A 26,072-nucleotide genomic window follows, 5' to 3' on the forward strand; every position below is an offset into this window, starting at 1 on the left:
TCATATTCTGTTTTCACAATAACCCTGTGAGGTGGATTGTATGACAAGAGTGCCCAAGGCCATGCAGTGTCCTTCAGAGCTGCAAAGGGATTTGAATTCAGGCGTCCCCAATTCATGCTCTGGATGCCGTTGACATGATTTGGTGTAATGTAAATGTTTGATTTCCCCCCCTCTTCATGATGAAGGTTTTTTTTTTGCCAACATGGTTACCATCACAGAACAAAATCGCAAAGCAGGTGAGGAAGGCATTTACAATGAAGCACTCATGGCCTGCTCAAGACATTTTGCACCCCAAGGCAGAATACCAAATAGTGCTCTCCCTAAGGGTATGTTCACATTAGCAGTTTTAAATGTAGCAAATATATTTTTCCCACTGTGTTTCAAGCCATATTTGCATGGTGTTCGCATCAGAGGTGGGGCAGGAATGTCTTCACCAAGCATGCACAATCTTGTAAGTTTTCCCTTGCAACCTGATTGAATTCCCTATTAATGAAGCTGTTCACACCATTCTGAAGTACTAAGTGAATGCTGTTAGTTTTCTGCTTGGATGGAAGGTGGTCTCTTAGAAGTAACACATGAATCAGCAGTATTTGACAGGAAACTACAGGATTGATATGGATTGTGGCTAACAGGTGAATGTGGCTTCAAAAACTAGCAGTAGGAGCATCCTGGATGTGGAGTATGTAGTGATGCAGACATACCCTAAATCAAGGTGCAGAATATAATTATTTATTACATTTGTTGGTGTCTTTATTTTGCCCAGGGCAACCCAAAGCATATCAAAGGCTGGCCAGGTTATTTTGGCACTTGAAAAAGAAAATCCCACATGTGCCTCTTGATGGAAGTAAAAATACAAGAATAATAGATGAAATAACTAACAATATGCTATCCCTCCATGACATCCAAGATGAGCTGCCTGAAGCACTTGACGAGGATCTGTTACTTTTTGGGAGTTAATGAATTACAGTTCATGATGGGTAGGGCTGTAAATTAGTAGTTAATTACTTGTGTTACTTGGAGGGAGGTATCACATTTAATCCCTGAAGTGAGACATGATCATATGACTTTGGAATTAGGTTTGATGGTACCTATAGAAACTATTGGGCTAAACGACTGCTTGGTTTGATTTGATTCTAATTTACCTTCCCAGCACATAGCATCAGAATCTGTGTGCAGACAGACCAAAGTTTGGTTTCTCATAAGTATTTTGAATCCATTTTTAAAATTTACATAGCTGTTTGTCGCAAGGCTCCTCCAGATTACCTCTTTGAGCTTTCAGCCTGATTTACTTGCATGGAGGTTAGAATATGGCTGTATACACCTTTAAGGCACATGACTTCCCCCAAAGAATCCTGGGAACTGTGGTTTGTTAAGGCTGCTGGGAATTGTAGCTCTTTGAGGGGTAAACTGCAGCTCCCAGGATTCTTTGGAAGAAGCAGTGTGCTTTAAATATAGGGTGAGTATGCAGCCTTAGGCCAGTCTTTATTGAATATTCATTCTTTGTTTGCTTTACGCTTTTCAGATTTGTTTGCTATGACACTGAGTATTTAATCTAATCATTCGTTCATTCCACTCATTTTTAGTGCATTTCCCTGTCACTGTCCTAAGCACAAAACCCCCACTTTTATAAAAGTGCTTTTGTTGTGCTGGGGTGACATACTGCTTTAATCCACTTTAATTGAGCAAATCTAAAATTCCTGGTATGTATTTGAATTCAGTACTGGCGCGGTGGTCTAAACCACAGAGCCTAGGGCTTGCCGATCAGAATGTCAGTGGTATGAATTTGTGCCACGGGGTGAGCTCCCGTTGCTCGGTTCCAGCTCCTGCCCACCTAGCAGTTCGAAAGCATGTCCAAGTGCAAGTAGATAAATAGGTACTGCTCCAGCAGGAAGGTAAATGGCGTTTCCATGCGCTGCTCTGGTTCACCAGAAGCAGCTTAGTCATGCTGGCCACATGATCCCAAAGCTGTATGCCAGCTCCCTCGTCCAATAAAGCGAGATGAGCGCCGCAACCCCAGAGTCGTCCGCGACTGGACCTAATGGTCAGGGGTCCCTTTACCTTTACCTTTTACTGACAGTTTGGAGATGACCTGAATGAAATTGGTTGAGCCAGTTTGTTAATATCTGCTTTCTTCGTAACTGAAAATCTTAAGGAGACATTTGCCTTTTTTTGTTGTTTTTGTGTTTTTGTGTTAAGTGGTATGAAATACAAAAATTCTTTTGAAACAAACACCAGCCTGCTGAAGGGCCATTGTGTGTTCTGGAACCTACTATGACAGCTTAGTCTTGTGACACCTGAGGCAGTAGGACTGACTCTGGTCAGTAGGGATGTAGGTTCTCTTACATTTTTACAGCTGGGATAGATCAGTTGATAACGGTGAGTCTTGGTGACATTTTTTCACAGCTTTGATTGGGGACATGGCTAATGCTTTAGCCATGGTTGCCATAGAAAAATGGGCCTTGTTTATTGGCCTTTAACAAACAGCAACAGCTGCAAGACAAATATGGTGACATGTTTTCAGTCTGGGGATGGGACGCAAGCCAGCAGTTTGGCAGATACAGAATCTAGTTAGTCATACTCAGGCTTTTCAGTGAGTTGACATATGTAGTCATTCAGAGATTGCTGTAGATAAGATATAAGGTTCCACCCCTCTCTTCTTTCAACATAGTGTTGTATGAGGCTAACCAGGGATCTGCATCAGTCCTTCCTCTCTCCTCTCCTCTCCTCTCCTCTCCTCTCCTCTCCTCTCCTCTCCTCTCGTTGTTTCATTGCCTCTTGTCTGTCCCTGCGCCTTCTTTCATGAGATTGTGAGCATACTGTGTACATGTAGGAAGCAGTCACAGGGCAAAGACGAACAAGGAAAACAAACATGGACCTTGAAAAGGCCACCTGGTGCACCCACTTGTGAGTAAATGGAGGGAGCTGCTCCAGCTTGTTGCTTGAAATCATAAGCAAACATGCCCACTCACACAAGGCAGAATGTAACTTGAATCTTAGGGTAGGGGGTCTGTGTGTTTTTAAAAGCTCAGTTTCATAGATAGAGTTGCCAGATAAAATAGTTTATAGAGTAAACAGGGATTGGCTCTACAGATGAACTACTTTGGAGAAGTACATGTGAGAAATATAGGCAGGACCAATTCAAAAAATATGAGATGGTAAGAAGACAACAAAATCCTAATGTGTCTTGCCTAGTGTCTTTAGTTGTTGCTCTCAAAGTTCACTCTTTAGCAATTGAGAAGGCTGTTGCCACATCAGGAAAAATGCAGTAAAATATGAGGAGGAATTCATACTGTGCTTGAACTTGTCGGTGTGATATTACCTTTGCAAACACTTATGGTACATTCTGGCCAAAGTTAAGCACTTCTTCTTAACCCTCCAAATGAAGTTAATGGGATGTACAAGAGCTCAGTTTTCATGATTGTATTGGGTTTTGCATGCTAAACCCTCCAGGAATGCAATATTACCTTATTGCTTTCTGATCTTTGACTGTTTTTGGAGACACCTGTCATTACTGTACTAAAGATGGTTAGTTTATCCATATCCTTGGAGAACTAAAATCATGTACAGTTCCATAAGCTACCTGGATCAAAACTACAGTCTCTGTTTGCACTGTCAGAATTTTGCACAAAGTCTACTGAGTTCTTAAATAGCTGTTATTCATGTCTTGTGGCATTTAACAGAGGTGTGAGAATGTAAGAAGAGGCTAAATTTACCTGTTCAAAGATATCAAACTTTGTCAGTTTGAAAGTCAGAAGAAGACAACAAATGAATCAGTGTCAATGAAACAAACTGGCAAAATAAATCCTTAATAAGTCTTATAGTAGCTGGAATCCTGAAGCGTCTTGGGGCACTGCATGTATTCTTTCCTGTTTCACATTACAGCCTCCTGTGCTTGGGACATAGCCTATCCCTGGAAGGAAATTCTAGTTTGAATGATGGAGCATTTGCTCTGGATTCTTTTAGTGAGTCATATTAACTGACTGAAAAGCAAGTAAGCTCCAGATTCTGTTGGCCACACCTTTGACCCACTGGATTCTTCCAGGCTGGGCTCATAACCAAGTGTAGATCAATGTGCAGCATTCTTGACTGGGCCAACCCAGCCATGAGGCAAGGTGAGGTGACCACCTCAGGTGGCTGGATCTGCAGGGGGACAAGTGTATTGCCCGCTGCTGCTGCTGCTGCTCTTGGCAAATAGGAGGCACTGCTGGTCTCCTCCCACCCTTGTTTCTGAAGTAGGTCTTTATTCTCCCATTGTTCCTTCAGTCCTTATTGCCTGGGGTGGGAAACCATTTTATGGTTTGCCTCAGGTGCCAAAATGCCTTAGGCCAGCCCTGATTCTTGGGCAGCCCCACAGAGCCTCCAAAGGGCACACCACAGATGCTAGCCCTGGCCCCCCTTTAAACAATGCTCCAATAAGCAACTGTGTTTGCTTGCTGTCATTTTAATTTACCACAATATCTCTGATATGAAATTATTCTGGGGCAAGGGCAGCCAAAAATAGGTGACTAATAGCTAACATAGAAGGCAATCCGTATTTTAACCAAGAAAATGAAAAATGAAAACCAGCTGGCAAAAAACAATGTCTGACTTTAATGGAGCAGGACTGCTGCACCCCCTGTGATCTTCCTGAAATTGCCACAGTTGTTATTTGTCCAGTCACCCACATAACCACCTTCATTAATCTGTCTCAGTGAAATCTGTGCAGTTTAAAAGCTGGGCTATAGATTTATTATGAGCAATAATGGTACATCCTCAGGAAAGTACTCAAAGCCATCTGCTTTGCAGAAAAGCAAATTAACACAGGAACTAGGCCTAGTAAATGGTCTGAGAACACCTAATGCTATAGCATTCTTGAAGCTAAGCAGCTGTCCAGATGTGGATTAGAAGCCCATAGCAACCTCTGTTAGCTTCTCTGAGATTTCAAATAAGACCAGGGCAGAACATTTTTCATTCACTTAGGCTTTATTAACAAGAAACAGGCCCACAGCACCTTAAATAATAACACATTTATGATGGCATAAGCTTTTGTAGACACTAGTGTCCACTTCATCAGATCATAGAATCCTGGATTTGGGTCAGTGAAGGTCATTTAGTCCGATCCCCTGACAGTTCAACAAACCTACCACTACAGCATGCCTGAGAGGTGGCTCCCAAGCCACTGCTTAAACTCCTCTAATGGAGAGTCCTCCACCTTCTGAGTCAGTCTGTTCCAATGTCAAACAGCTCACACCTCATCAATAAGTTTTTTCTAAAGTTTAGTCTAAATCCTTATTCTTGTAATTTGAATCCATTGGTTTGGGTTGTATCTGCTGGAGCAGAAGAAAATACATTTGGATTATTATATGATAGCCCTTTTCAAATACCTTATCTGTAAAAAGGTAAAGGTACCCCTGCCCGTACGGGCCAGTCTTGACAGACTCTAGGGTTGTGCGCCCATCTCACTCAAAGAGGCCGAGGGCCAGCGCTGTCCGAAGACACTTCCGGGTCACGTGGCCAGCGTGACATCACTGCTCTGGCAAGCCAGAGCCGCACACGGAAACACCGTTTACCTTCCCGCTAGTAAGCGGCCCCTATTTATCTACTTGCACCCGAGAGTGCTTTCCAACTGCTAGGTTGACAGGCGCTGGGACCGAACAGTGGGAGCACACCCCGCCGCGGGGGATTCGAACCGCCGACCTTTCGATCGGCAAGCCCTAGGCACTGAGGCTTTAACCCACAGCGCCACCCATCTGTACTATATATTTAAAGCAGTATTATATTCCTTTCAACAGTTATGGTTTCCCCCTAAGAATTGTCCTAAAATGTTTGAAGATATATCCTTGGATTGTCTTGTATTTCCCCAATCCTGTAAAGCTGGTCAGTATTATTATCCCCCTATTTAAGATGGGAGACAATGGGTGAGGATTGGGTTTGCTTTACTTAAACCACTTAGTGATTTTGTGACAGAGATTCAAAGCACACCTTTACTGGTTTGTACCTCAGTCTCATAACTACATTGGTACCTTGGGTTAAGTACTTAATTCGTTCCGGAGGTCTGTTCTTAACCTGAATCACCACTTTAGCTAATGGGGCCTCCTGCTGTTGCCGTGCTGCTGGAGCCCGATTTCTGTTCTCACCCTGAACCAAAGTTCTAAACCTGAGAACTATTTCTGGGTTAGTGGAGTCTGTAACCTGAAGCGTCTGTAACCTGAAGTGTATGTAACCTGAGGTACTACTGTTCCACCATCACAACAGCTCTTTTGTTGTAGTTCTTTCTTTCTTTTTTTTTAAGAGAGGTTTTTTGGGAGTCCAGAAAAGGAACCAATAGTTGGCATCTGTGTCACCATGTAACTATTCTGGGACAAAATGTACTGCTGAGCTGACCAACGAAGTGTGCAGAGCAAAAAAGAAACTTAACACGTTCCACGTTGTCACTCAGGAGCAGTTCTGCAGTGCCACTCAGCAAGTGAATGCTATTTTGCTCCAGGGGAAACCTCTGTGTACCAGAACCTAGATTAGATATGACATCACCCAACCATGGATTATCACAGACTACATTCCCAGAATTCCACATTATACACAAGATCCCGGAATTAGCGCTTGCTACAGAGCTAAGTTGTGCAGAACTGCAGAGCATAAATAGCCCTTTCCTGGAGCTGCCTATGTCCTTTGGCACTGCAGTTTCATTTTCTCTCATTGAGTTTCTTATTGGATTCAAACATTTTGCATGACATGTAGGGTGGGCAGACACACACACACACACACACACACACACACACAGAGAGAGAGAGAGAGAGATTCAGCAATTGCATTTTGCAAAAGTATTTTATTTATGTATTTAGACCTTTTACCCCACCTCATTCTTGAAGACTCAAAGTAGGAAACACTATCATTTCCAAACACAATTAACCACCAGTAAATCTTTATCTTATTTGTTCTGCACTGATATAAAGTGAGTTTTATTGTCTTTAAGGATAGAGTTTTGTAGGCTTTAAAGATAGAGTGAGAAGACTGAAAACATGACAGCAATGCTTGGTGAACTCTCAGAAGCTGTATAGGTTTCTTTTTTAAAAAAATTGTTTTTATTAAAGATTTTATTGGGTTAGGAAAGTACATACAGTGTCTCTGCTTTCTGTTCATATAATCCTTTATACAGATCAATTATATTCAATGTGAGACACTAATGTTACAGACAGTATAAGGTTGGGAGAGAAGAGAGGTGGGGAGTGAGGGGGGAAAGAGAAGGGGGTAGTGAACTTTCTTTTACATAGCGTATGTGCAAGGTTTTTATGTCAGCGTCACATGAGTAGGTTCTCTTTCTATTAATTTATTAGTTTTCATTGGTGGTAAAAGAGGTTGGAGGGCCTTCAGTTGACTGCAGTGTGTTTTGTTTGCGTGTGTGAGGCAGAGGGTTGTTGGGTTAAGTTAGCCATATTGATGGGTATGCTGTCGGTGGGTTCTTGTTGTTTTGTAGGGTTGTGTATGTAATGAAGGGGAGCCACACCAGGAAGCTGTGTGTATTTCTCTGAAGGTGAGTTAGCTTAAATGGTAGCATTAAGTAGTGACACTTGTGTTTAGCTTGAGATAGTATAATTGAAATGGCTATCCATTTTCCCCCAGTGAATACCTCAAATAGAGCTTCAACATAGCTCCCCCCTTTCCTGATACAGTGGCCAGTGGCGTAGCGTGGGGGGTGCAGGGGGGGCCAGCCGCACCGGGCGCAACATCTGGGGGTTAGGGTTAGGGGGCGCAAATCCACGGGTTAGGGGGCGCAAATTACTTGCCTTGCCCCGGGTGCTGACAACCCACGCTACGCCACTGACAGTGGCAAAGATGGGCAACTGCTTTCTGTTGCGCTGAGAGTATCTTGTTAGTGCAAATTGTCATCTTTTTGAAGACACTCTCCATCCCTACAACAACAACAACAACAACAAAAGTGAGATAAGAGTGCTGTCAGTAGAGCAGCCTTTCCTAGACTTGGGTCTCCAGTTGGACTACAGCTCCTGTTAGCCACAGCCAGCACGGCAGATGATGAGAGACGATGGGGCTGTAGTGCAACAGCATGTGGGGACCTGAGGTTGAGGAAGGCTGTCAACCATGCAACCAGATTTCACTGCTGCAATGCAGGAGTGACCAAAGACATTTTGCTGACTTAGGAGAAGCACAAGATGGTGGTGCCTCACCGTATTTCATGTAGAAAAGCCAGCCAGACTGGTAGTCAAATTTTCTTTGGCACTAGCAATGAAACAACATCCTCCATTGTACATGAATACAACAGGCTAGCTTTGGTGGCACAGAGCAGGCTGTGTGGGGCACACACAGCTCTGTCATTCCCTGACCCTCAGCACTTGACCTAATGATGTCTGTCTCAATCTGCCTAATGGTAGAGCTGGCTTTTGTAATGTGTTGTATGCAGGGCTGCCCTTGTAGACTATTCAGAAACTGTTGTTAATACAAAATACAGCTATTAGCCTGTGCTTTTCCAATGCCCAAAACAACTGTGCTGACTCCTGGTATGTTTCCAAGAACAATTCAAATGCTGGTGCTTGCATTTAAAGCCCCAAATGGATTGATGTCTGGATACCTGAAGGATTACGTTAGCCTGCCTGTGCACAAAGATCAAAATCAGAGGCTTTTATCTGGGTGCCCTCTGCCATTTGAAGTGATTAGGGAGTGAAAAAACATTCTTTTGGTAGGCACCAGGCAAAACTCTTTTTATCTTGTTTTCTAGAGCTTTTTAACCATTTTAACAACTGTACCTTTTATACTTTACTGCTTTTATCTGCAGTTTAGATTTTATTGTTTGACACGGTGCAGTGTTTTCATTTTGTATGTATTTGTGGATTGTGGAAGGGTGGCAAATCACATGTTTGAAAATAATTATGCACACCTCCAAATATCTTACAATCTTCTCTCTTGGTGGAAATAAGAGGTTGCCAATAATGTGGTTGTGCATTGTGCCAGTGGACAGCAACTAGTAGCTTACAGGCCAAATTACAGGCTTTGGGGTAATTGCCTCCAGATGACCTATGTTTACCTCACTAACCATCTGCTTATCTGTTGATTTAAACTGATCTAAGTGTATTCCAAAGGCCACTTGAGTTTGATTTTTAAACATAAAAATTTATGGCAGCTGTGAAAAAAAATCCCTAAGAACATAAAGACTAGTTTTGTTGGCTCAAACCAAAGACCCATGTAGTCCCGCATCCTGTTCTCACAGTGGCCAACCAGGTGTCGGTGTGAAGCCCACAAACAGGACATGAGTTCAACAGCACTCTCCCCACTTGTGTTCCCCAGCAACTGGTGTTCAGATGTAATGCATTTGATACTGGAAGTAGTACGCAGCCATCATGACTAGTAGTCACTGATAGATTTATCCTCCACGAATCTGTCAAAGCTCCTTTTAAAGCCACCCAAGTTGGTGACCACTACATTTTCTGAAGGTGAATTCCATACTATTAACTATGCACTGAGTGAAGAAGTACTTCCTTTTATCTGGTCTGAGTCTTCCAACATTCAGCTTTGTTAGATGACCTTGGAGAGAGGAAGGCAAAACTTCACTGTATCTGCTTTCTGCACACGAGGCATAGTTTTGTACACCTCTGTCATGCCCTCCCCTTTCTTTCCTTTTTCCAAAATCAAAAAGCTTCTTTCTGTATATGTGATTTGATTCTTTTGGTTGGCTTTTTCTGGCTCTAAATTATCATTTTGAGAGGTGACTTTTCCTTAAGGCAATTGTACAGAGCTTCCCTGTAAGAGGAATGTTTTGCATCTTAGTTCCTTTTGTCCACTTAATTTGTTCATATTAAATGATGAGCTTGTCACAAGTTTTATAGCTGTACAAGAATAAATTCGAACTGGTTCTCACTTTGAGAGCCTTTGCAGCATTTTAGTGTTACTTTGAATGTAACCACATGTAGCTGACTGTCAGTTTGGCAGGAACTTGAAACAGACTTAGTATTTCATGAGCTTTAAGTGTACAAAGGAATTTGAATTGATGTTTTTGGGGGTATAGCCAAATGAACACATTTTGCCTTGCACATTTAAGAATAAGGCATTGTCTGAAGGACAAGCTAAACGCTTATATTTTGTCGGTTGTCACAACTCTGCCAGTTTCAAGACTACCCCACTAACATACCTGCAACTCTTCCAAGGGAATAAAAATAGCAGTGACCTAAAACCCTGTTGGAAAGATGCTTACTTAATGCTTCTTCAGATAGCTCTGTGCTATTTCATGTTTGGTGACAGATCATTTTGTTTTTTAAATGTGCACCCCATGCTCCTGTTAACCCATTGCAGGCATTAAAGAATTCCTACTGCATTATATAAGAACTGTAGAAACTTCCCACCAACTTCTGTGTAGTGAATGGAGAGGATTAGTTTCGGTCAAACCACACTGCCAGGCTGTTGAGGGTTATTGGAGGAATCTATAGCCAACAAGGATATGTCTCTGATTTGCAGAGTTTACTGTACAAACTTGGCCAGAAAAGGTTATACAGTATAAGGAGTTATTACTCCAGTTTCTTTGGCCTATTGATGTATTCTTGGCTGGTCTGATTTCTCTGCAGTTCCTTCCCTTTGTTGAAGCCAGTGTAGTATAATGGTTAATGTGTTAGACTGCGATTAGGTAGACTGAATTCAAATTCCTCATCCATTCATGAAATTCACTGGCTGACCTTGGAGTAGTCACTTTCCCCATGCTTAACCTACCTCACAAGGTTGTTAGTAAGGAACATATTGCAGGTGGAGGAGAGAACAATGCAAACTTTAGAACACATTATTTGTCTCAGAGGATCCTGGGAGCTAGAGCTTACCCCTCGCAGAGCTACAATTCCCAGCACCTGCAGCAAACTACAGTTATGAGGATTCTTCGGGGCAAATGAGGTGCTTTAAATGTGTGGAGTGTAGGTACAATACATGAATTTAAAAAATATTTCTAGGTAAAGTAAGATAGGGTCTAGATTGTGGAATGAAGGATAAAACATACAAACAAGGACAGCATAATGCTCCAGCTGGTGCTTTCCTCCACTCTTTTGTGAAATATCAGATTGTTTTTAAATTGTCATTGCTGAGATACAGGCTTTGCTTGCCTTGACATCTTCCCACACTATTGCTTAAATTGTAGTACTTACACCATAGTAACTGATTTCCCACCAAATAACTAAACCGTATTTATTTGCAGGCAGTGCTTGGCATGTAACAAATGCTGAGGGGTCAAATAAAAATTAGATTTTTAAACCAAGTAAAATAGTTTAATCATAGAATTACAGAGTTGGAAGAGATCCCCAAAGCTCATCTAGTCCAGCCCCCTGCAATGCAGCTCCTCTGTATTGGGATTAAACCCTTATCAGCATCACACTCTAACCAACTGAGCTAATTTGAAGGTCTCAAATGTTGTACCTTGTATGCCATCATACTTAAGAGTCCCGAAGAAATTTTTTATTTAGAATCTAGCCATTTCCAGGATTTAAATTATTCACTTTACTTTAACCTGCAACCTTGGTGTTAATAGCACCATGCTCTAACTAACACAGACTGTATAGTGGAGGGAGAATGGAGAGGAGCACAGCTCCAGGACCTTTTTTAAAGGAGCAACAATTAGGAAACCTGCTGATGCATCACAGTAATTGGCAAACCTTACTTGCTCTGCAGGTAAGAGGTGATAATGAAGTGGTTAACTTCTACTATTGTTTGTGACAGATTAGCATAGGGAAAGTCAGAAAATGTGCAAAATAATTAAGAAGAGGCTAGAGTGGTGGAGGACTATTTTGACAGGTGGGCAGGCCTGATTTAAAGCTCCACTTTCTATAGGGACCTTCTAGCACTTTAAAAGCCAGACAGTAGCACTCTGTGGACAAAATTAATTATTGTGGAGTGGTCATTTTAGGAATAAACCCTTTAGCAAAGTATGCATGATGCTCCTTTGAATGCTATGCAGGGCTGTTGGGACATGCCAATATTAAAATGTGGGACACAGATTTGCTGCAGTGCTTCAGAGTCCAGGATTCTATGGCCAAGAAAATATACTGTATTTGTAGAGCAGCTTAACACTTTGTTGTTTATTATTACTCCCTTTCTTATTCCCCATGCTTGAAGATGAGTCATGTTTAATGGATGGGAAGCAATTGCTGCATACAGTATGGCTATCATCAGCATTGCCATTCAACACTTTTGTATGACACAATGATGCCATATACTATCTCCACCCATTTCTCTCTCTGTGATTATTCCTGATAAAAATGGATGAAACATTTGCTGTGAGGTTTCTTTCTTTGCATTTAAAGTACTCTGAGCTTTGTAGACTGATGTGTGGTATAAGAACTATACTTTGTTTTTCCTGAACACACAGATCAGCCATAAAGTGTGACCGTTTTCCTGCTAGCTGTGCATGTGTGCTGTGCTTAGCTTCAGCATAATGCCTATATTCTTACAGTCTCTTTATTTCCCCAGATTACATCATTGCCTGGGGTCATGATATCCTATTTTTTAAAATTAGTTTTTAATTAAAGTTTTTCTTGTGTTACAAAACAGGCAAATAAACAGAGAAAATTACAGTTGGGGGAAATGAGAAGGGGAGAAAGAGGAAAGGAGAAAGATGGGGGTGTTGTTCTTTCATTCTGTTGCCTAGTGTGACACGTGGATAGGTCCTTTGTTTAGACATTGCCATTGTGAGAGGTTGGAAGGTTCAGAATTCAGTTGGTTTCATTCAGTTGGTTGCAGTGTGGCTTGTTTGCATGTTTGTGCGGTGGGGTAGGTTTTTGGGTCAAGTTAGCCATATTTATTTGTATGCTGTTGCTGGATATAGGCCATTGTCCTGTTTATGTGATAAAGAGGAACCACACTGGGTAAATGATATCCTATTTGTTGTAGAAGCAGCAGCAGCAGAAAAGGCACTGTGTCATTGCTTTCTCTGGTGCCTCTGTTGTTTATAGGATAATGAACCTTGCTGTTCAGGATTTTAATTCCAGCATATTCAACTTAAATGTGTGATGCTTTCCCGTAAGGATGCTAATCAAAAAGGCATACCAGTGTACTCCAAGCAAATTTTATTAGAAGTCTATTCAAGGGAAAAAACACAGAGACCCTTTGCATGTAATAATTCAAAGTCAATTACCTGAAAGCCAGGTATGAAAAATGTTCTATTAAAATCAGATAGAGAATAGAAACAGTGCTTTTTTAAAATATCACAGGCAACAGACATTTAAGTCTTCCATCATAAATGGCATCAAAGATAGGTATTGATTTCACAGCAAAGCTGCATGCACATCTAGTTTATAATGGAAAGCCTTTGAAATATAAAGCTTTTGCCATGAAATTTGCAGTAATAAAGGTATGCTGCACAAATATGATTTATTGTCTGTCTTACTGACATTTCTCCATAATAAAGACATATGTACATTTTTAAAGATTTGGCTGGTAAAACCATATTATACTTCATAAAACTTTTGCAGCAAATGCTATTTTACAGAATTGCACTATCCAAATGTGCTTATACATTGGGAGGAGGACGGGGTAAAGAAGACGAGGAAATATTGATATTTATTAGTGGAAGGGGGTAGGTTTTCTTCTTCTTCAAAAAACCCCCAACAATAAAATGGCTCTGTACAAAAAAACCAAACATATGTACAAAATGCTACAAGACTACAAATATTTGTGAGAAGATCTGTCCTTTACCCAGAAAAGGGTTTTGTTTTGTTTTTGCCTTCTATATGGTGCCAGCAAAACCAAATCTGGACTCTTACATAAAGCCATAGATGTGGGAAATCCTGTGTTTTCCCTCATACGCTATTGATGCCTCTCTTTGCATAAGGAAAACAAATACTATATTCAGATATTTGATACTATTTCATTACATCCACCCACATGTACCTGTGTTCATTTTTGTGCCTTTCTGTTTCTTTCTTTTAATGCTGGAGGGCCAGGAAGAAAATATTGTTCAGGTTTATAAATGTATGTGTATACATATGTAGGAAAAAATAAATAAAAGCATTGTGTGATACTTTCTGCAGAATTCCCCCAACTCGGTGTTGCAGTAAAATTGTGCACTGGATATTGGTTTTTTTGTTGCAGAAACTTTGTATGATAAATGAATGTTGAATACTGTACTAGACTTTCAGATATTCTGTTGAACTCGGGGTATTTTTGATGTAGTAGAGAAGCATACGACATCAACAATTTCATTATTGGTTTGCTTAATTGTTTCCCAGTATTTTTGTTTTGTTTTGTACACTTCTTTAATATTAAGCAGTAAACATGGATTCCTTTGGGATAAGTTTGCCCATATCGCTGATGTTGGAAGAGGGGCCTTTGAACATTTTCCCTGTAGAGAGAGACAGAGGTGTATGCTGCACTTGCAATAGGAAGATCTACTTCTTCTTGCAAAGACATGCATACTTCTCTCCTGACTTAGGGCATTAACATATGCAAATACAGAAGATGCATTTCATCTGCTTCCTGTCTTTGTGCACATCATTAATGTATGACTCACATATTTTCTCTATGGAGAAAGAACACTGCTTTAGGAACATTTGCATGCCCTCCCGGACATTAATGTGTACAGATGCAGGAAGTGCAAGTTGTGCTTACTGGATTTGCAAATAGCTTCATGCATGAAGCTGCTCTTAGCTGTGGAAACGGGGGATTTAACCAATGTATGACCTCCATTCACTCAAGCCTCATGAACTCTTTGAGATCCAATCAGAAGTCATGGCTTGTCAACTATTAAGAGCAATTCCCCTTTTGAATTATTCCTGCTCAAAATTTTATAACCACTCTGCATATGTTGCAACATACAAGGCCATGGAAGCTATATGTCTGAGTGATTATTCTATATTGCAAATGAGTTAAAAACAGGCAAATGTGTGAGACAGCAACGTAAAAGCAACATATGCTGCTGAGCTTAAAAAGAATGTGAAAACTCAAAACAATGGTTGAAATGTAGTAAGCTACAACCTGTTCTATATATGAGGTGAAAGAAGATAAAACATTTTTCTTAAGGACAGTACTGCAATTTCCCTCAAATAATATGGATAACCACTTGGAGTGTCACAAAGTACCTTCGATTAAGCTTTTTCTTCTTGGCATATGTCAGATTGGTAGGGGCAGGCAAATATTTAATGCACACAGAAAGAGGTGTACTAAAGGTTGAACTAATTCTTCTTGTTTCATAAAAGCTGAGTTATCCCATTGTAGCTGTTAACGGTAATACTGCTGGCTGGCGGATGAGGATGGGAATTGTGAGGATGAACTAGATGACTTCTACCTGGAATTGCAAAGCAGCATAACAGAAGACTGGTGGAGCATGTTTTCTAGCAGCTTTATATGCAGATGTGTTGCAGAAATGCAGCATAAATAAGTAGGAAAAAAAATAAGCAACATTTCACAGCCTCTTGACATAGTTTCCAGGGAAAGTACCAAAGAATTTTGTTCTTCTGGAGGTTCCTGAAAGTAGAAGTAATAAGTGAAACATGGCAGTAGTGGTAACATATTGCTCTCTAGAGAAGATAGTTACATTTCATTTTAGCATCCTTCATTAGTATATTAAGCTATGTAATTTGGAAAACATGGAATAATACATTGCAAAAGGGAATTAAATATCACATTCAATAAAGCCATGGTAGGTTTGGGGAACCTTTAGCCCTCCAGGTGTAACTGAGCTACAATTCCCTTCAACCCCAGCCAGCATGGCTAGTGGTGAGAGATAATGGGAGCTGTAGTTCAGCAATATTTGGAGAGTCAAAGTTTCCTACACCTAAGCTGCAGGTGCAAAACAGGAAAAACGTAGAATTCTTGGAAGTTTTAATTACAGCAGCTCACATTGATGAGGAGGCAAGATGTTTTTAAAATGCAGCTTGCCTCTTCAGCAGTACAGGTAGATGCAGTTGAAACTTCGAAGAAACCTCTGATATCATCCATCGTTCTTCCCAAGTCCTATATTCAGTTTTGTTGGACAGTGCTTTCTTAACAGGGAACAAGTGTTACTCAAATGCTTGTTCCATCGAAGTTAATGGGGAAGCCTTCTATGACCAATGCTTAGCATGTGTCAATGCCAGGCATTTGCTGAGGTGTAAATGGAGGGAGCCACTGAGCTCTGAATATTGCAATCTCAGTGGTGCAAGAGAATTCTGAGGGTGTGCTCTCATGTCAAGCAAGCAATCCCGCCAGTTAGAAGCAGGAAGATGAATACACACTGCCTCTGACTTGGCCAGGTCTCATATAGTGGTCATCTGTAAACCTTGCCAGTCAACAGCTCATGCTTGGGATGCAAGAGCCCAAACACCCTACATTGGTTGGCATACTGCTGCATTATCAGTGACTCAGATACAAATGGTTATGGGATTTGGGAAGCTCAAAACATTTTTTGGAGCTGGCCCTTTGTGCAAGCTCCATGCATGCTTTACAGCATCTGCTGAACTCTGGGTAAGGGGATGATATGCATTGTGTGTGTGAAGGAATTAATGCTTGCCACATTCTTTCTAAACAGTGTGATACAATTCATACCAAAGGTTTTTGAAAAGATTCTGACAGGTTTAGTGTCACTGCAGGTATCTCATGAAGTCTGATTTGCCAGCCACAAAGTACTGAGTGTATCCTGCTATGCAATCTCTGAGGTAGCACATATATCCTAGAGCACTACTAAATTTAAAATTAACATACCCACAAACCATCCATCATCACATTTTTCCATCACATCAATGACATCTCCCTCTCTGAGCTCCAATTCATCTTCGTTCCTAGGAGTATAGTTATACAGAACCTGAAACCTTAAACAGGACAAATGGATGCATTTAAAGAAAAAAAATTGAGCAGCTTTCATTTTTACTTAGCTGGAAAAGCTTGTTAAATAATAGTCCTTTGAAGTTAAAAATAGGTTGCTTACAGGTTGTTGTAGAGACTACAACTCAATATGCATATGGAGTACTTTGAGCACTTGAATGTTCTATAGAAATGCAAATTATTCTAACTTACTATTTATTTGGTTAGCTTGTCAATCAGCTACAGTTAAGCTCTGATCATTTCCCCATATCTTCCTTCCCATTCTCTTGTACATGACTGTATTTTCATATAATAACCAGGCAGTTGTTTACTAATTTGCCAAGGGAATCTAGACATCTTTCCACAGAGGCTTGGATCCTAACGTAAGTTAACTTCACCAAGGTCACAGAAGTTCCCTGTCCCTTAATCTCTGTAACTACCTGCACCCACCAAAGTCTATCTGGAGAATCGGGGGATTCTCTTGAACAATGTGGGATGAGTAGTTTGTATATGTGTGTGTGTGGGGGGGAGGCCTACCAAAGGAGGAAGAGTTATCTAAAACTATGGTAGTCTTGGATTTGAATATAAGAAAGTTCATGGAAGGGATGCTTCCCACCCCTCCCCCAGTAGCTCCCTCTCATAGACTGGCTGGATGCAGAGGAGTGGTGGGAGGCACCACCTGGGGAACCCCCAGAGCCAGGGGATTGGTGGTGGGAGAACAATGAGTGGTCTGAGGGAGGAGGAGGAGCAGACTGGGTGGAGGTGGTGTTCGAAGCAGAAAACAGAGTTTAGTGAGCAGGAAGAGGCTGTGGCAGAGAAAAGTTCTGACTCTTGAGGCTGGAGAGGAGGTTGGGCAAGAGGCAGAGTTGAGGGAGACTCCCCTCCTCTTGTGACCAGCTCCCCTCCCCCTGGTATTCTAGAACATGCAGAGAAATGAAAATAACAGAGATTGGTTTTGTGCAGACACAGTTTGCGACTGCTTGGTTAAGACCCTGCAGAGGTGGAGCCTTAGAAAGTGGTGGGAAGGTGGGGACCTTCAGTCCTCACAGCTGTTTGATTGGGGCAAGACTAGGGCTGGGCAATATTAGATTTTCAACATTGCAGTGTATCACCAGCCAAACATCACAGTTTGGTGATATATCGCTATGTTGAAAGAGCTGCGTTGGCCCCAGCCTGTGAGACCCTGGGTGAAAATGCTTCAGCTCTCACTGCGCAGGAGCTAAGGTGCTTTTATCCCAGGGCTTTGCAGGCTGGGGTGAATGCAGCTGGCCCCAGCCCGCTGCTTGGCATGAAGGCTCCCACCCCCCAGCTGAGCTAGCCCTCAACTCCCCAAGATGGAGTGAGCCCTGCAAACACAGCCTGACAGGTTCCGTTTGCAGGGCTCCTTCAGCTTTGCTGGCAAGGAGTGGGGGGGGGGCAGGGAAGCGGCTTCCTTTTCCTCAGAGAAAGAGGCTGCTTGCTCTCCCCCTTCCTTGCCTGAAGATGGAAGGAGTGCTGAGACTGAACCTGACAGGCTCCGTCATCAGGGCTCCCTTTGCCTTTGCTGGCATGGCCCTTTCAGCCAGGCAGCATGAAGCAGAATCTCTGTTCATCCAGCGCATGCACATGCTAGAGTGACGGGGTCTTATTTGCACACATCAGCCTGAGATCCCTAATCCTCCTACTTCTGTGCAAGTAGAAGAATGCTTCCTCAGCTGGGGAGCAGGAGCAGTTTAACGGAGCCCCCACCCCACCACTGGCTTGTGCCAGCTTGTGGCAGGTTGGGGCTCCATAAAACTGCTTGGCTGAGGTGAGGGCAGCCACGTGCTCCTCAGCCAAAGAAAAGGAGGGAGGAACAAGCTGTCCTGCCTGCTACCTTGCTGTGCTGGTAGCAGAGGGACTCAGGAACTGTGGTGGTTTCACTAGCAATATACCGCTGAGTGAAACCACCATCACAGTCTTACCCTCATATCGGTCCTGGGTGATATATTGCCCAAGCCTAGGGAAGAGTTGCTGGGATCACTAGGCCGGCACTGTTTTGGTTTCTTTGAATAAAGACTTAACTGCACTGACACCATGTTTTTTTATTGCTGACCTGCGCTTAATTCTGATTCCTGACACTCCCTAGCCCATCCTTTCAGGGGGCATAATTGACTGCATGGCGAAAATGAGGATAGGGAATGTTTCCTTCCATGTTACTTTAATTAATTTCCTTAGGGCCAAGCCATAGTATCTATTGTGTGGACACTACATTTCTTAAAGATAAACTTGTAATGCTTTGTTCCTTAGGGAAAACAAATGTATTCTCCCTACCACCTCCTCCTTAGTTCATCTCAGCACTCTGCCAATGCCAGATGAAATGTGAACTGGGCAAGGCACCTATTGGTTTGTGCCTGTGACAGCACCAGACCTATGTCCACTGAGTCCTCTCTTGCTGCATCACACAAGTGATGGAGAGCTCATGCAGTCCTTAAAAGATAAAGGTGCATGTGTATATAGAAGGAAGCCCTAGTAAGGCTGTCCCATCCTGGGATTCTGGAGAATTTAAATTTTAATGGACTGAAATGTGCCCAACTGTGATGGATTGTGCACTGGCATTCTTTTTATTGTCTGCTGTTATTACTATGCTGTAAGCAGAGTTACAGGGTTGTGCAGTAACTAAGTAAAATAGATCTAATATACTGAGTGTTCAGATCTTATGCTTCATTGTTAGAAATTATTGACCGACTAGCGAGAATGTTGAACAGGAACAACCAGTCATGTCTTCTTTCCAGAATATAAGAGCCCTGCCAAGTCAGAACAAAGGCTCATTCTGTTCTCACAGTGGTCAACCGTAAACCTATAGGAAGCCTGCAAGAAGCATCTGAGTGCAACAGCACTCTCCCCATTTGTGGTTCTAAGCAGTTGATATACAAAAGCTCCCCCTCTCTACACCATTTGCAGGCTAACTCTTGACTTTTTGCTACTTTAAGTACTATGTCCAACACATCAACAAAGGAGGTATTTATGTATAAATCTCATAAGCTAATTCACTTCCCATTATAATTGGAAATAGAACTCATTTCTGAGATTAAAATTGCATTAAGTGCCAAAAGTGAATTTGATCAGTAATTTGTAAGTTGCCTGTCACCACTAAGAGGTGCCAGAATATTCAGTGTAACAACTTAATTAGCATGACATTTACTTGTGTGTGCTTGAATTTCAACTACAACAGTTAAGTTGTTTTCAGTAATGGTGATACATGTTCAGATTTTAACACTCCAAAGGAGCTATAAAAGGAAAGCTTTCGGCAACTGAATAAAATGTTGCAATACACCAGCTACACAACTTGCACAACTTCCACTGGCATTGTTATGTGCAAATGAAGTCTGTCTAGATTTTCACAAAAAATGAAGTTGCCTTCTACTTAGCTGGACCAATGGTCCATCTAGCCAGTACAGTTTCTCCTGACTGGCAGAGCAGCTTTCCAAGGTCTCATTCAGAGACCTTTTCCAGCCCTGCTAACAGTACCAGTGAGGTGGTGCATTGTTCACCTAGCTTCCTAGTGCCAGGTGTTGCTGCTGGTTATTGAGATGGGGAGGGGCAGGGGAAGCTCAGTGTGGTGTAGGTGCAGTGGCAGATTGGCTTTGCCATTGTGCTCACACTGCACTGAGCAGCCTGTACTTCATCCCTTTGCCTCTAACCAGCAGCGATGCTCAGCATGCATCTCTCCACTTCTGCCTAATACCCAATATCACTTTGACTGAAGATAACAACATAGAGTTGTTCCTTGCCATATAGTTTTGAAAAAGCTCTCTAATATGTTCATGACCAAAGTGCACAACCCAACTTCAACTCACTTTGAAAGGGATGCTGCTGATGTTATGCCTCTTGTGCATGAACAGGAGCTCTTGAGTTTTAGGAGCGTTTAATGAATGGCAGTATGGGTCATGGGTCTATGTATGAGTCAATGGTGAGAGTCAGAGGCAGATAGCATGTTTTGAAGGGACAGCCAACACCGCCCATATCATTACACATATGTTCTCCATGCACTGCCGTGCCATGGGATGCAAGCTGCCTCAGTAGACAGCTTCTGGGATGGCAAATACTCCCTACTCAACCACACTAGAAATTTACCAATGTCATTTCGATAAAAACTTTAGTAGATTAAAATACTTACGGTTCCCCCCCACTGTGTATATTTTCATGAGCAAACACAGGGCGCTGTGGCTGAAATGAAATGAGTTGAAATGTAATAAGAGTATAAATGGTTACAAATCCAGGTATAGCTTTCCACAGTCCTATATAATTTGCACCCCTAGGACCACCATGCACAGCTCACCAAGTGCTCAACAACAACAACAACAATCCTCCCCATATTACTGGTCCTGAGGCTGCATATAAAAACAGTTTAACAAATAGCTAAAGGTCACAATGCAGAAGCACATAGAGCCAAGTAGGATATTTGTGATGCAGGCCTCATTTACTGGCTGTCTGCTTCACAAATAAATTAAACAACTAAAAGCAAAGCAAACCAACCCCCAAAGTGTAAAAGAAAAGAGGAGATGCTAGGATTTCTTTAACACCTTTTGCAACCTTAATCATCATCAGCATAAATATCACCATGCCAAAAAAAGCTGTTAAGTGTCATATATACTGCTAGTCTATAAAATGCACAAATGAATATACAATTTTAATCCAAACAAGCAGCCTCAGACAAGCAGAAAGCAAATCAGTGTGAATAACACTGACCGAACAAGCAGCCATTCCTTATGATTGCTCAATACCACATTCTTGCAAAAGTACTCTCAGATATCTAATTGGCAACTACCACATGCTATGTTTGTTAATGATACTGCCTAGTTCTGAGAGGACTGTGGAAGGTTTTTTTAAAAAACAAAAATAAACTATCCCATAGGGAATGAGAAAAGAGAAAAACAAATTATTAAAAGAATGCAGATAAATTATCAACATGTAGCCTTTTAAGGGGAAAATGGTAACCAATGCCAGTATAAAAAGCTGAAAAGCAATTTTCATTTCCCACCACAGATTGGCATTAATTAAAGTTCTGAAAAACAAACTGAATATTTTTAACATAAAAGAAACTGCCTTTATTGAACAGAAAGGTAAGTAAACATACATAAATACCCAGCAGACTTAGTGTAACAAAATAAATATGGAAGTTTTCAAAATATAAAAGGGAATCCATGGTTTAGGATTCATGACTTGAAGTTCACAGTTCAAAAGAACAGCTATTAGGGTATATTTATGTAACTGTCTCATAGTTTGATGTTATGTGGATCCTGATTTTATGAATGGACCACAAATGATGGACATGAAGTGAACAATGTAGTCTGAACTTTTTCAGATCAGTATAACCCAATTCCATCTTAAATGCGAGAGAAAGGTAGTGCTTGGACTTGCAGGACTGGACTTGCAATGATTTGTACCAATTATAGACGTTAACTAGTCTTCAAGATGAGTCTATCAAGACTACAGTAAAGTAATCAAGTCTCGGGATCATATGGTCAACAAATGGTTGATGAGAAAAGAATATAGCTTTCTTGGTAAAAGGCCCTTGCCTTTTACAAGCCTCATAAATAATCAAGCCTCATAAATAAGCCTCCAATAATTTTTCCGTGTAACTGTACATGATTGTAACGCTGTAAGTACACTTACATTTTTTCAAACATAAACATCTTAATGCAAACATGATCATCCCTGACTCCTCTTGTAGTTCAGTTAAATGAAGTTTGTAATGTATACAAAAACGATTAGATTCAAATATGTATAACATTTGGTTTGTACATAAAATGCAGAAATCACACACATTATTTTCAAAGACAGAGTATGGACAATTATAATAAGAGATTGAACTGTATAGAGGATGCAGCTTAATGTGAATAAGCAAGAAAAAGCTGATGCAGATGGCAGCTCAGAGAATCAGTGCGATGAAAAAGCATGGCGTCAAGTGAGTGCAACATATGTTGCCATAGCAGCAAAATATTTTGGTGTGTGTGTGTGCGATCATGCATTTGGAAACAACAAGGAACAGCAACATAGACATTACGAATGAGGTCTTCTTATTTAGCCTTTGCAAATGGTCTCATAAGTAAGATACTTAGAAATGAGAGGAACTACTTAAGAAGGAAGGGAGAGTTAAACACAGATTGGTTAGAGAAATTGCTTCTTTTTAGGGCTGTTTCACACATACTTGCAATTTACAATTCCCCAGCAGAACAGTCCAAATCAAGCACAGCTTCCTGTGGCCTCCACACTTTTATCACTCAAGCTTTTTCCATTTTAAAGAGAATTTACTTAAGCATGTGAGCCCCAGACTTCACAATGAGAAACCAAATTCCTTATGCTAGGGGAAACCTGGCAATATCAGGGCCATATGGTACCATACCCTATGTAAATAGCTGTGCCCTCTGACTGGCGAGCTGCAAGATCTCCTTGTTATAACAGGGCTACGAGGAGGTTTGCCGATGACAAATATCTCTCTTTTTAAATCGGCCTGGAAAAACCATAAACATGGGGGTCAATTCATCTAAAAGTCTAGACGGGCAATTTTACTGTTGTCATATCATTCTCACTTGCAAGCTGCACAAACCAGCTTTCAAATCTCCAAAATACCCTTGTGCAAAAAGACATGCACATCTGTTAATCCACTGTGTTGCAAAGCTATGATGATCATTTTCCTTAATGCGACACTCCCCCCACCCCCGTCCTCAAGCACTTAAAAAATGCAATGCCTACCAGTCTACCTGGGGCAGAAGATCCTATCACAAAATGCAGCACTGTACATTTTCAAGTTTAATAATGGAGCAACCTCAAAAGCAAACAGCACTCATAGCCAGGAGGAAAATATTAGTAGCTGAGGCATTATAACTCTCGAGAGATTAAAAGGAGCTCATTGCGAAAATCTGACCTGCATTCTAAGCATCTCAATGTGTCTTTTGCATGAGTGAATATAAGTAGAGAGGAAGTGATATATGAAAGGGAGATGAAGCTGATGCCTCCTTAAATTAGATTCCAAAGCTTGACTGAGAAGATGGGTGTGAAAAAAAAAATAAACAATTACAGGATTCTAAGAGTGCCTTTGCACATTCCAATAAGTGTTGAAGCAGACAGTGTGGGTCACACATTCCTTCTGCAAAATTCAAAAGCACTCTTACAAAGTGATTTTTTTTTTAGTCAAAAAGCAATGATTTATTATTTCTCAGTGCCATTACACTAGTTCTTGTTTCAGTTGTAGTACCTGCTAATGATAGAACAGGCTAAAATGCTAACTGGATTCGTAGCACCATAAGCAGTGCATGAATAATATTCTCTTGCAGGAATTCCTGCAATGGTGGATTGGATAGCTGTGAATAGACCGTGCCACTGTGAGTGGCTGACCAGTGTTGGTAGGAATAGCATAATTCAATGAAAGGGAATAATGAGATTTCAGTTCAGATTGGCTACACCTTCCCCCCACATGATTCCAGATGTATGGTATGCTTTTGATCTAAAATGTCTGTATGTGAGTTCAGAAGGGTTGCTATGCATGCTTTATAATAGAGCAATATGGAAGTGGTATCAACCTAGGCAGAGTCTAACCAGGTACTTTACGATGAGACACAACACCAGCCTGGCAAGAAGCCCTGGGCCTCCTGAGTCCCTTCCTATGAGACTAGGTGTGTTATCAAAAAGAGAGTTGTCTAATTATCTGTTTGCTGGTAGGAATGGCAAGGTACCTGAGGCCTGTGATAGCCTCTTCCACTTGTCCATTTCCATCGAGACTTCCAAGACCATGGTTCTCCCTAGTTAGTAAGTTGTCATGTGTATGGGGATCCCAGCTATGCTGATGTTTCAATTCTAGCCTGGCTTTGTGTACTCCTAGAACTGACTGGGAAGCCAGGCAGGCAAGTGTAATTTGGCTCTCAAGAATAGGAATGAATATGCTTGCTATAGGAGTAAGAAATACATATGCATGCTAGGTAGCTTGTTCAGGATTTTATTGAGTTATTTATGTTTATACTATCCAAGTAGATAAAAGTCCACACCATAAAAGTTAATAGTGGTTTTCTAGCAGATTGGATGAAGGGCTTTGGATGAAGTCCTTACTGATAAAAATTTGTATAGCAAATGTCTTAGTAGTATTACGGAGGAATCAAAATCTAGACAAGAAAAATTGTAGGAAGTAAGGACTATGAATCATTCTGTGTGCCAAAATTTTATCTTTGCTGATTTATATATTTATTGTTTGGCATGTCCTAATTCTGATGCACTGATTTCAGTAGTGACATAACTTTTGCTCAGTTGCACCAGTGCATTAAAGGTTGGAGTATTTGGTGAATGGTGTATATTTAAATACTTGGTGCTACAACGTTTTGATCTGACTGCATGCTTATGTTATTAAATGTTAGTCACCATCAAATCTGATTTTAAATTATTAGGTTAACCTCCAGGCTTCCTGAATGTCAGGCATTTGAAAAAGCATGCAGCATTTCATATTCTAACAGATATTGTTACCTTTAATTTTGGAGAATGTTTCTCCTGTCTGTATGACAGTTTGGAAAGGAGAGGGGGTGAGTGGGTGACAGCAGGCTTGGAAGATGTAGAAACGCATTCAGAGAAAGATGTTTTGGCTGAGTGAAATGGAGGACTGGAAGCAAGGCAAGAAGGAGAGGTGGAAGGTGCTTGCGTCTCATAGGGAAGTGAAGCTGGCTTAAACATTTAAAGAAACACAACAGTAATTGAGCAGAAGAGCAATTACAAAGGGAGCAATAAAGCAGAGAGAGGAATACTGCACCACCACCAGTGAAAGGAAATGGGACACCCCCAACCTTCCCACCCATTGTTGTGTTCAGTAGGGTTAATTGAGTACATATAGGACAATGCAATTATTGGAAATACATGGATCGATCTCTGTGCTCAGCAGGACTGTTTCCTATCTGCTTACTTGAATAGCAGCTCCCTGTTCCTGGCATAGTGGGTCCCTGCTCCTGCACCTCACAGTGCAGCAAGCTGCTTCTTAAATGCTCCCACATTTAGAAAGCAGTCTACAGTGAAGGTCAGGGAGGAAAAGAAAAGGCTTGTGCATGTAGAGTTAACAAGTATGCCTGGAAAATGTTTGCTGGATTGCAGCCCTTGTCTCTCTTGGACAAGGATAGCCAATGCTTGCATTCTTGCAGGTGGCGAAGGCACATTCTGCTTCTCAGAAAAGGGCCTGAAGCATGTTTTGTCATGCAAACTGATCACTCCATGCAGGTTCAGGCTTTAACACCATTGGGAGCAAGTCTAACCCTTCAAGCGGAATGCAAGTGACCAGGGACCACAACAGATACACTGTTTTTGCTGCCTGTGCGTGCACAGTGGTGATGCTGGAAAACAAA

General features: G+C 41.4%; 2 protein-coding genes across 51 annotated transcripts in view; one reads left to right on the forward strand and one right to left on the reverse strand.

Moving 5' to 3' along the window:
- CFAP96 (cilia and flagella associated protein 96) overlaps positions 1–26,072 on the forward strand; it is a 100,199-nt gene that overhangs the window by 55,536 nt on the left and 18,591 nt on the right. The window lies entirely within an intron of this gene.
- SORBS2 (sorbin and SH3 domain containing 2) overlaps positions 13,009–26,072 on the reverse strand; it is a 181,727-nt gene continuing 168,663 nt past the window's right edge. For 31 of the 50 annotated variants that reach the window (XM_083457880.1, XM_083457831.1, XM_083457836.1 and 28 more), the window contains 5 exons: positions 25,210–25,404; positions 23,102–23,209; positions 20,873–20,922; positions 16,636–16,742; positions 13,009–15,420 (listed from right to left, as the gene is read on the reverse strand). In XM_083457880.1, coding sequence (XP_083314006.1) covers positions 15,359–15,420; positions 16,636–16,742; positions 20,873–20,922; positions 23,102–23,209; positions 25,210–25,404 — 522 coding nt within the window. In that variant the 3' untranslated portion in view covers positions 13,009–15,358. The remainder of the gene's footprint in view (positions 15,421–16,635; positions 16,743–20,872; positions 20,923–23,101; positions 23,210–25,209; positions 25,405–26,072) is intronic. The other 19 variants (XM_083457869.1, XM_083457873.1, XM_083457874.1 and 16 more) reach the window with 5 other exon arrangements.

The sequence above is a fragment of the Podarcis tiliguerta genome, assembly GCF_965153285.1.
Source record: "Podarcis tiliguerta genome assembly, chromosome: 9".
NCBI classification, from domain to species: Eukaryota; Metazoa; Chordata; class Lepidosauria; order Squamata; family Lacertidae; genus Podarcis; species Podarcis tiliguerta.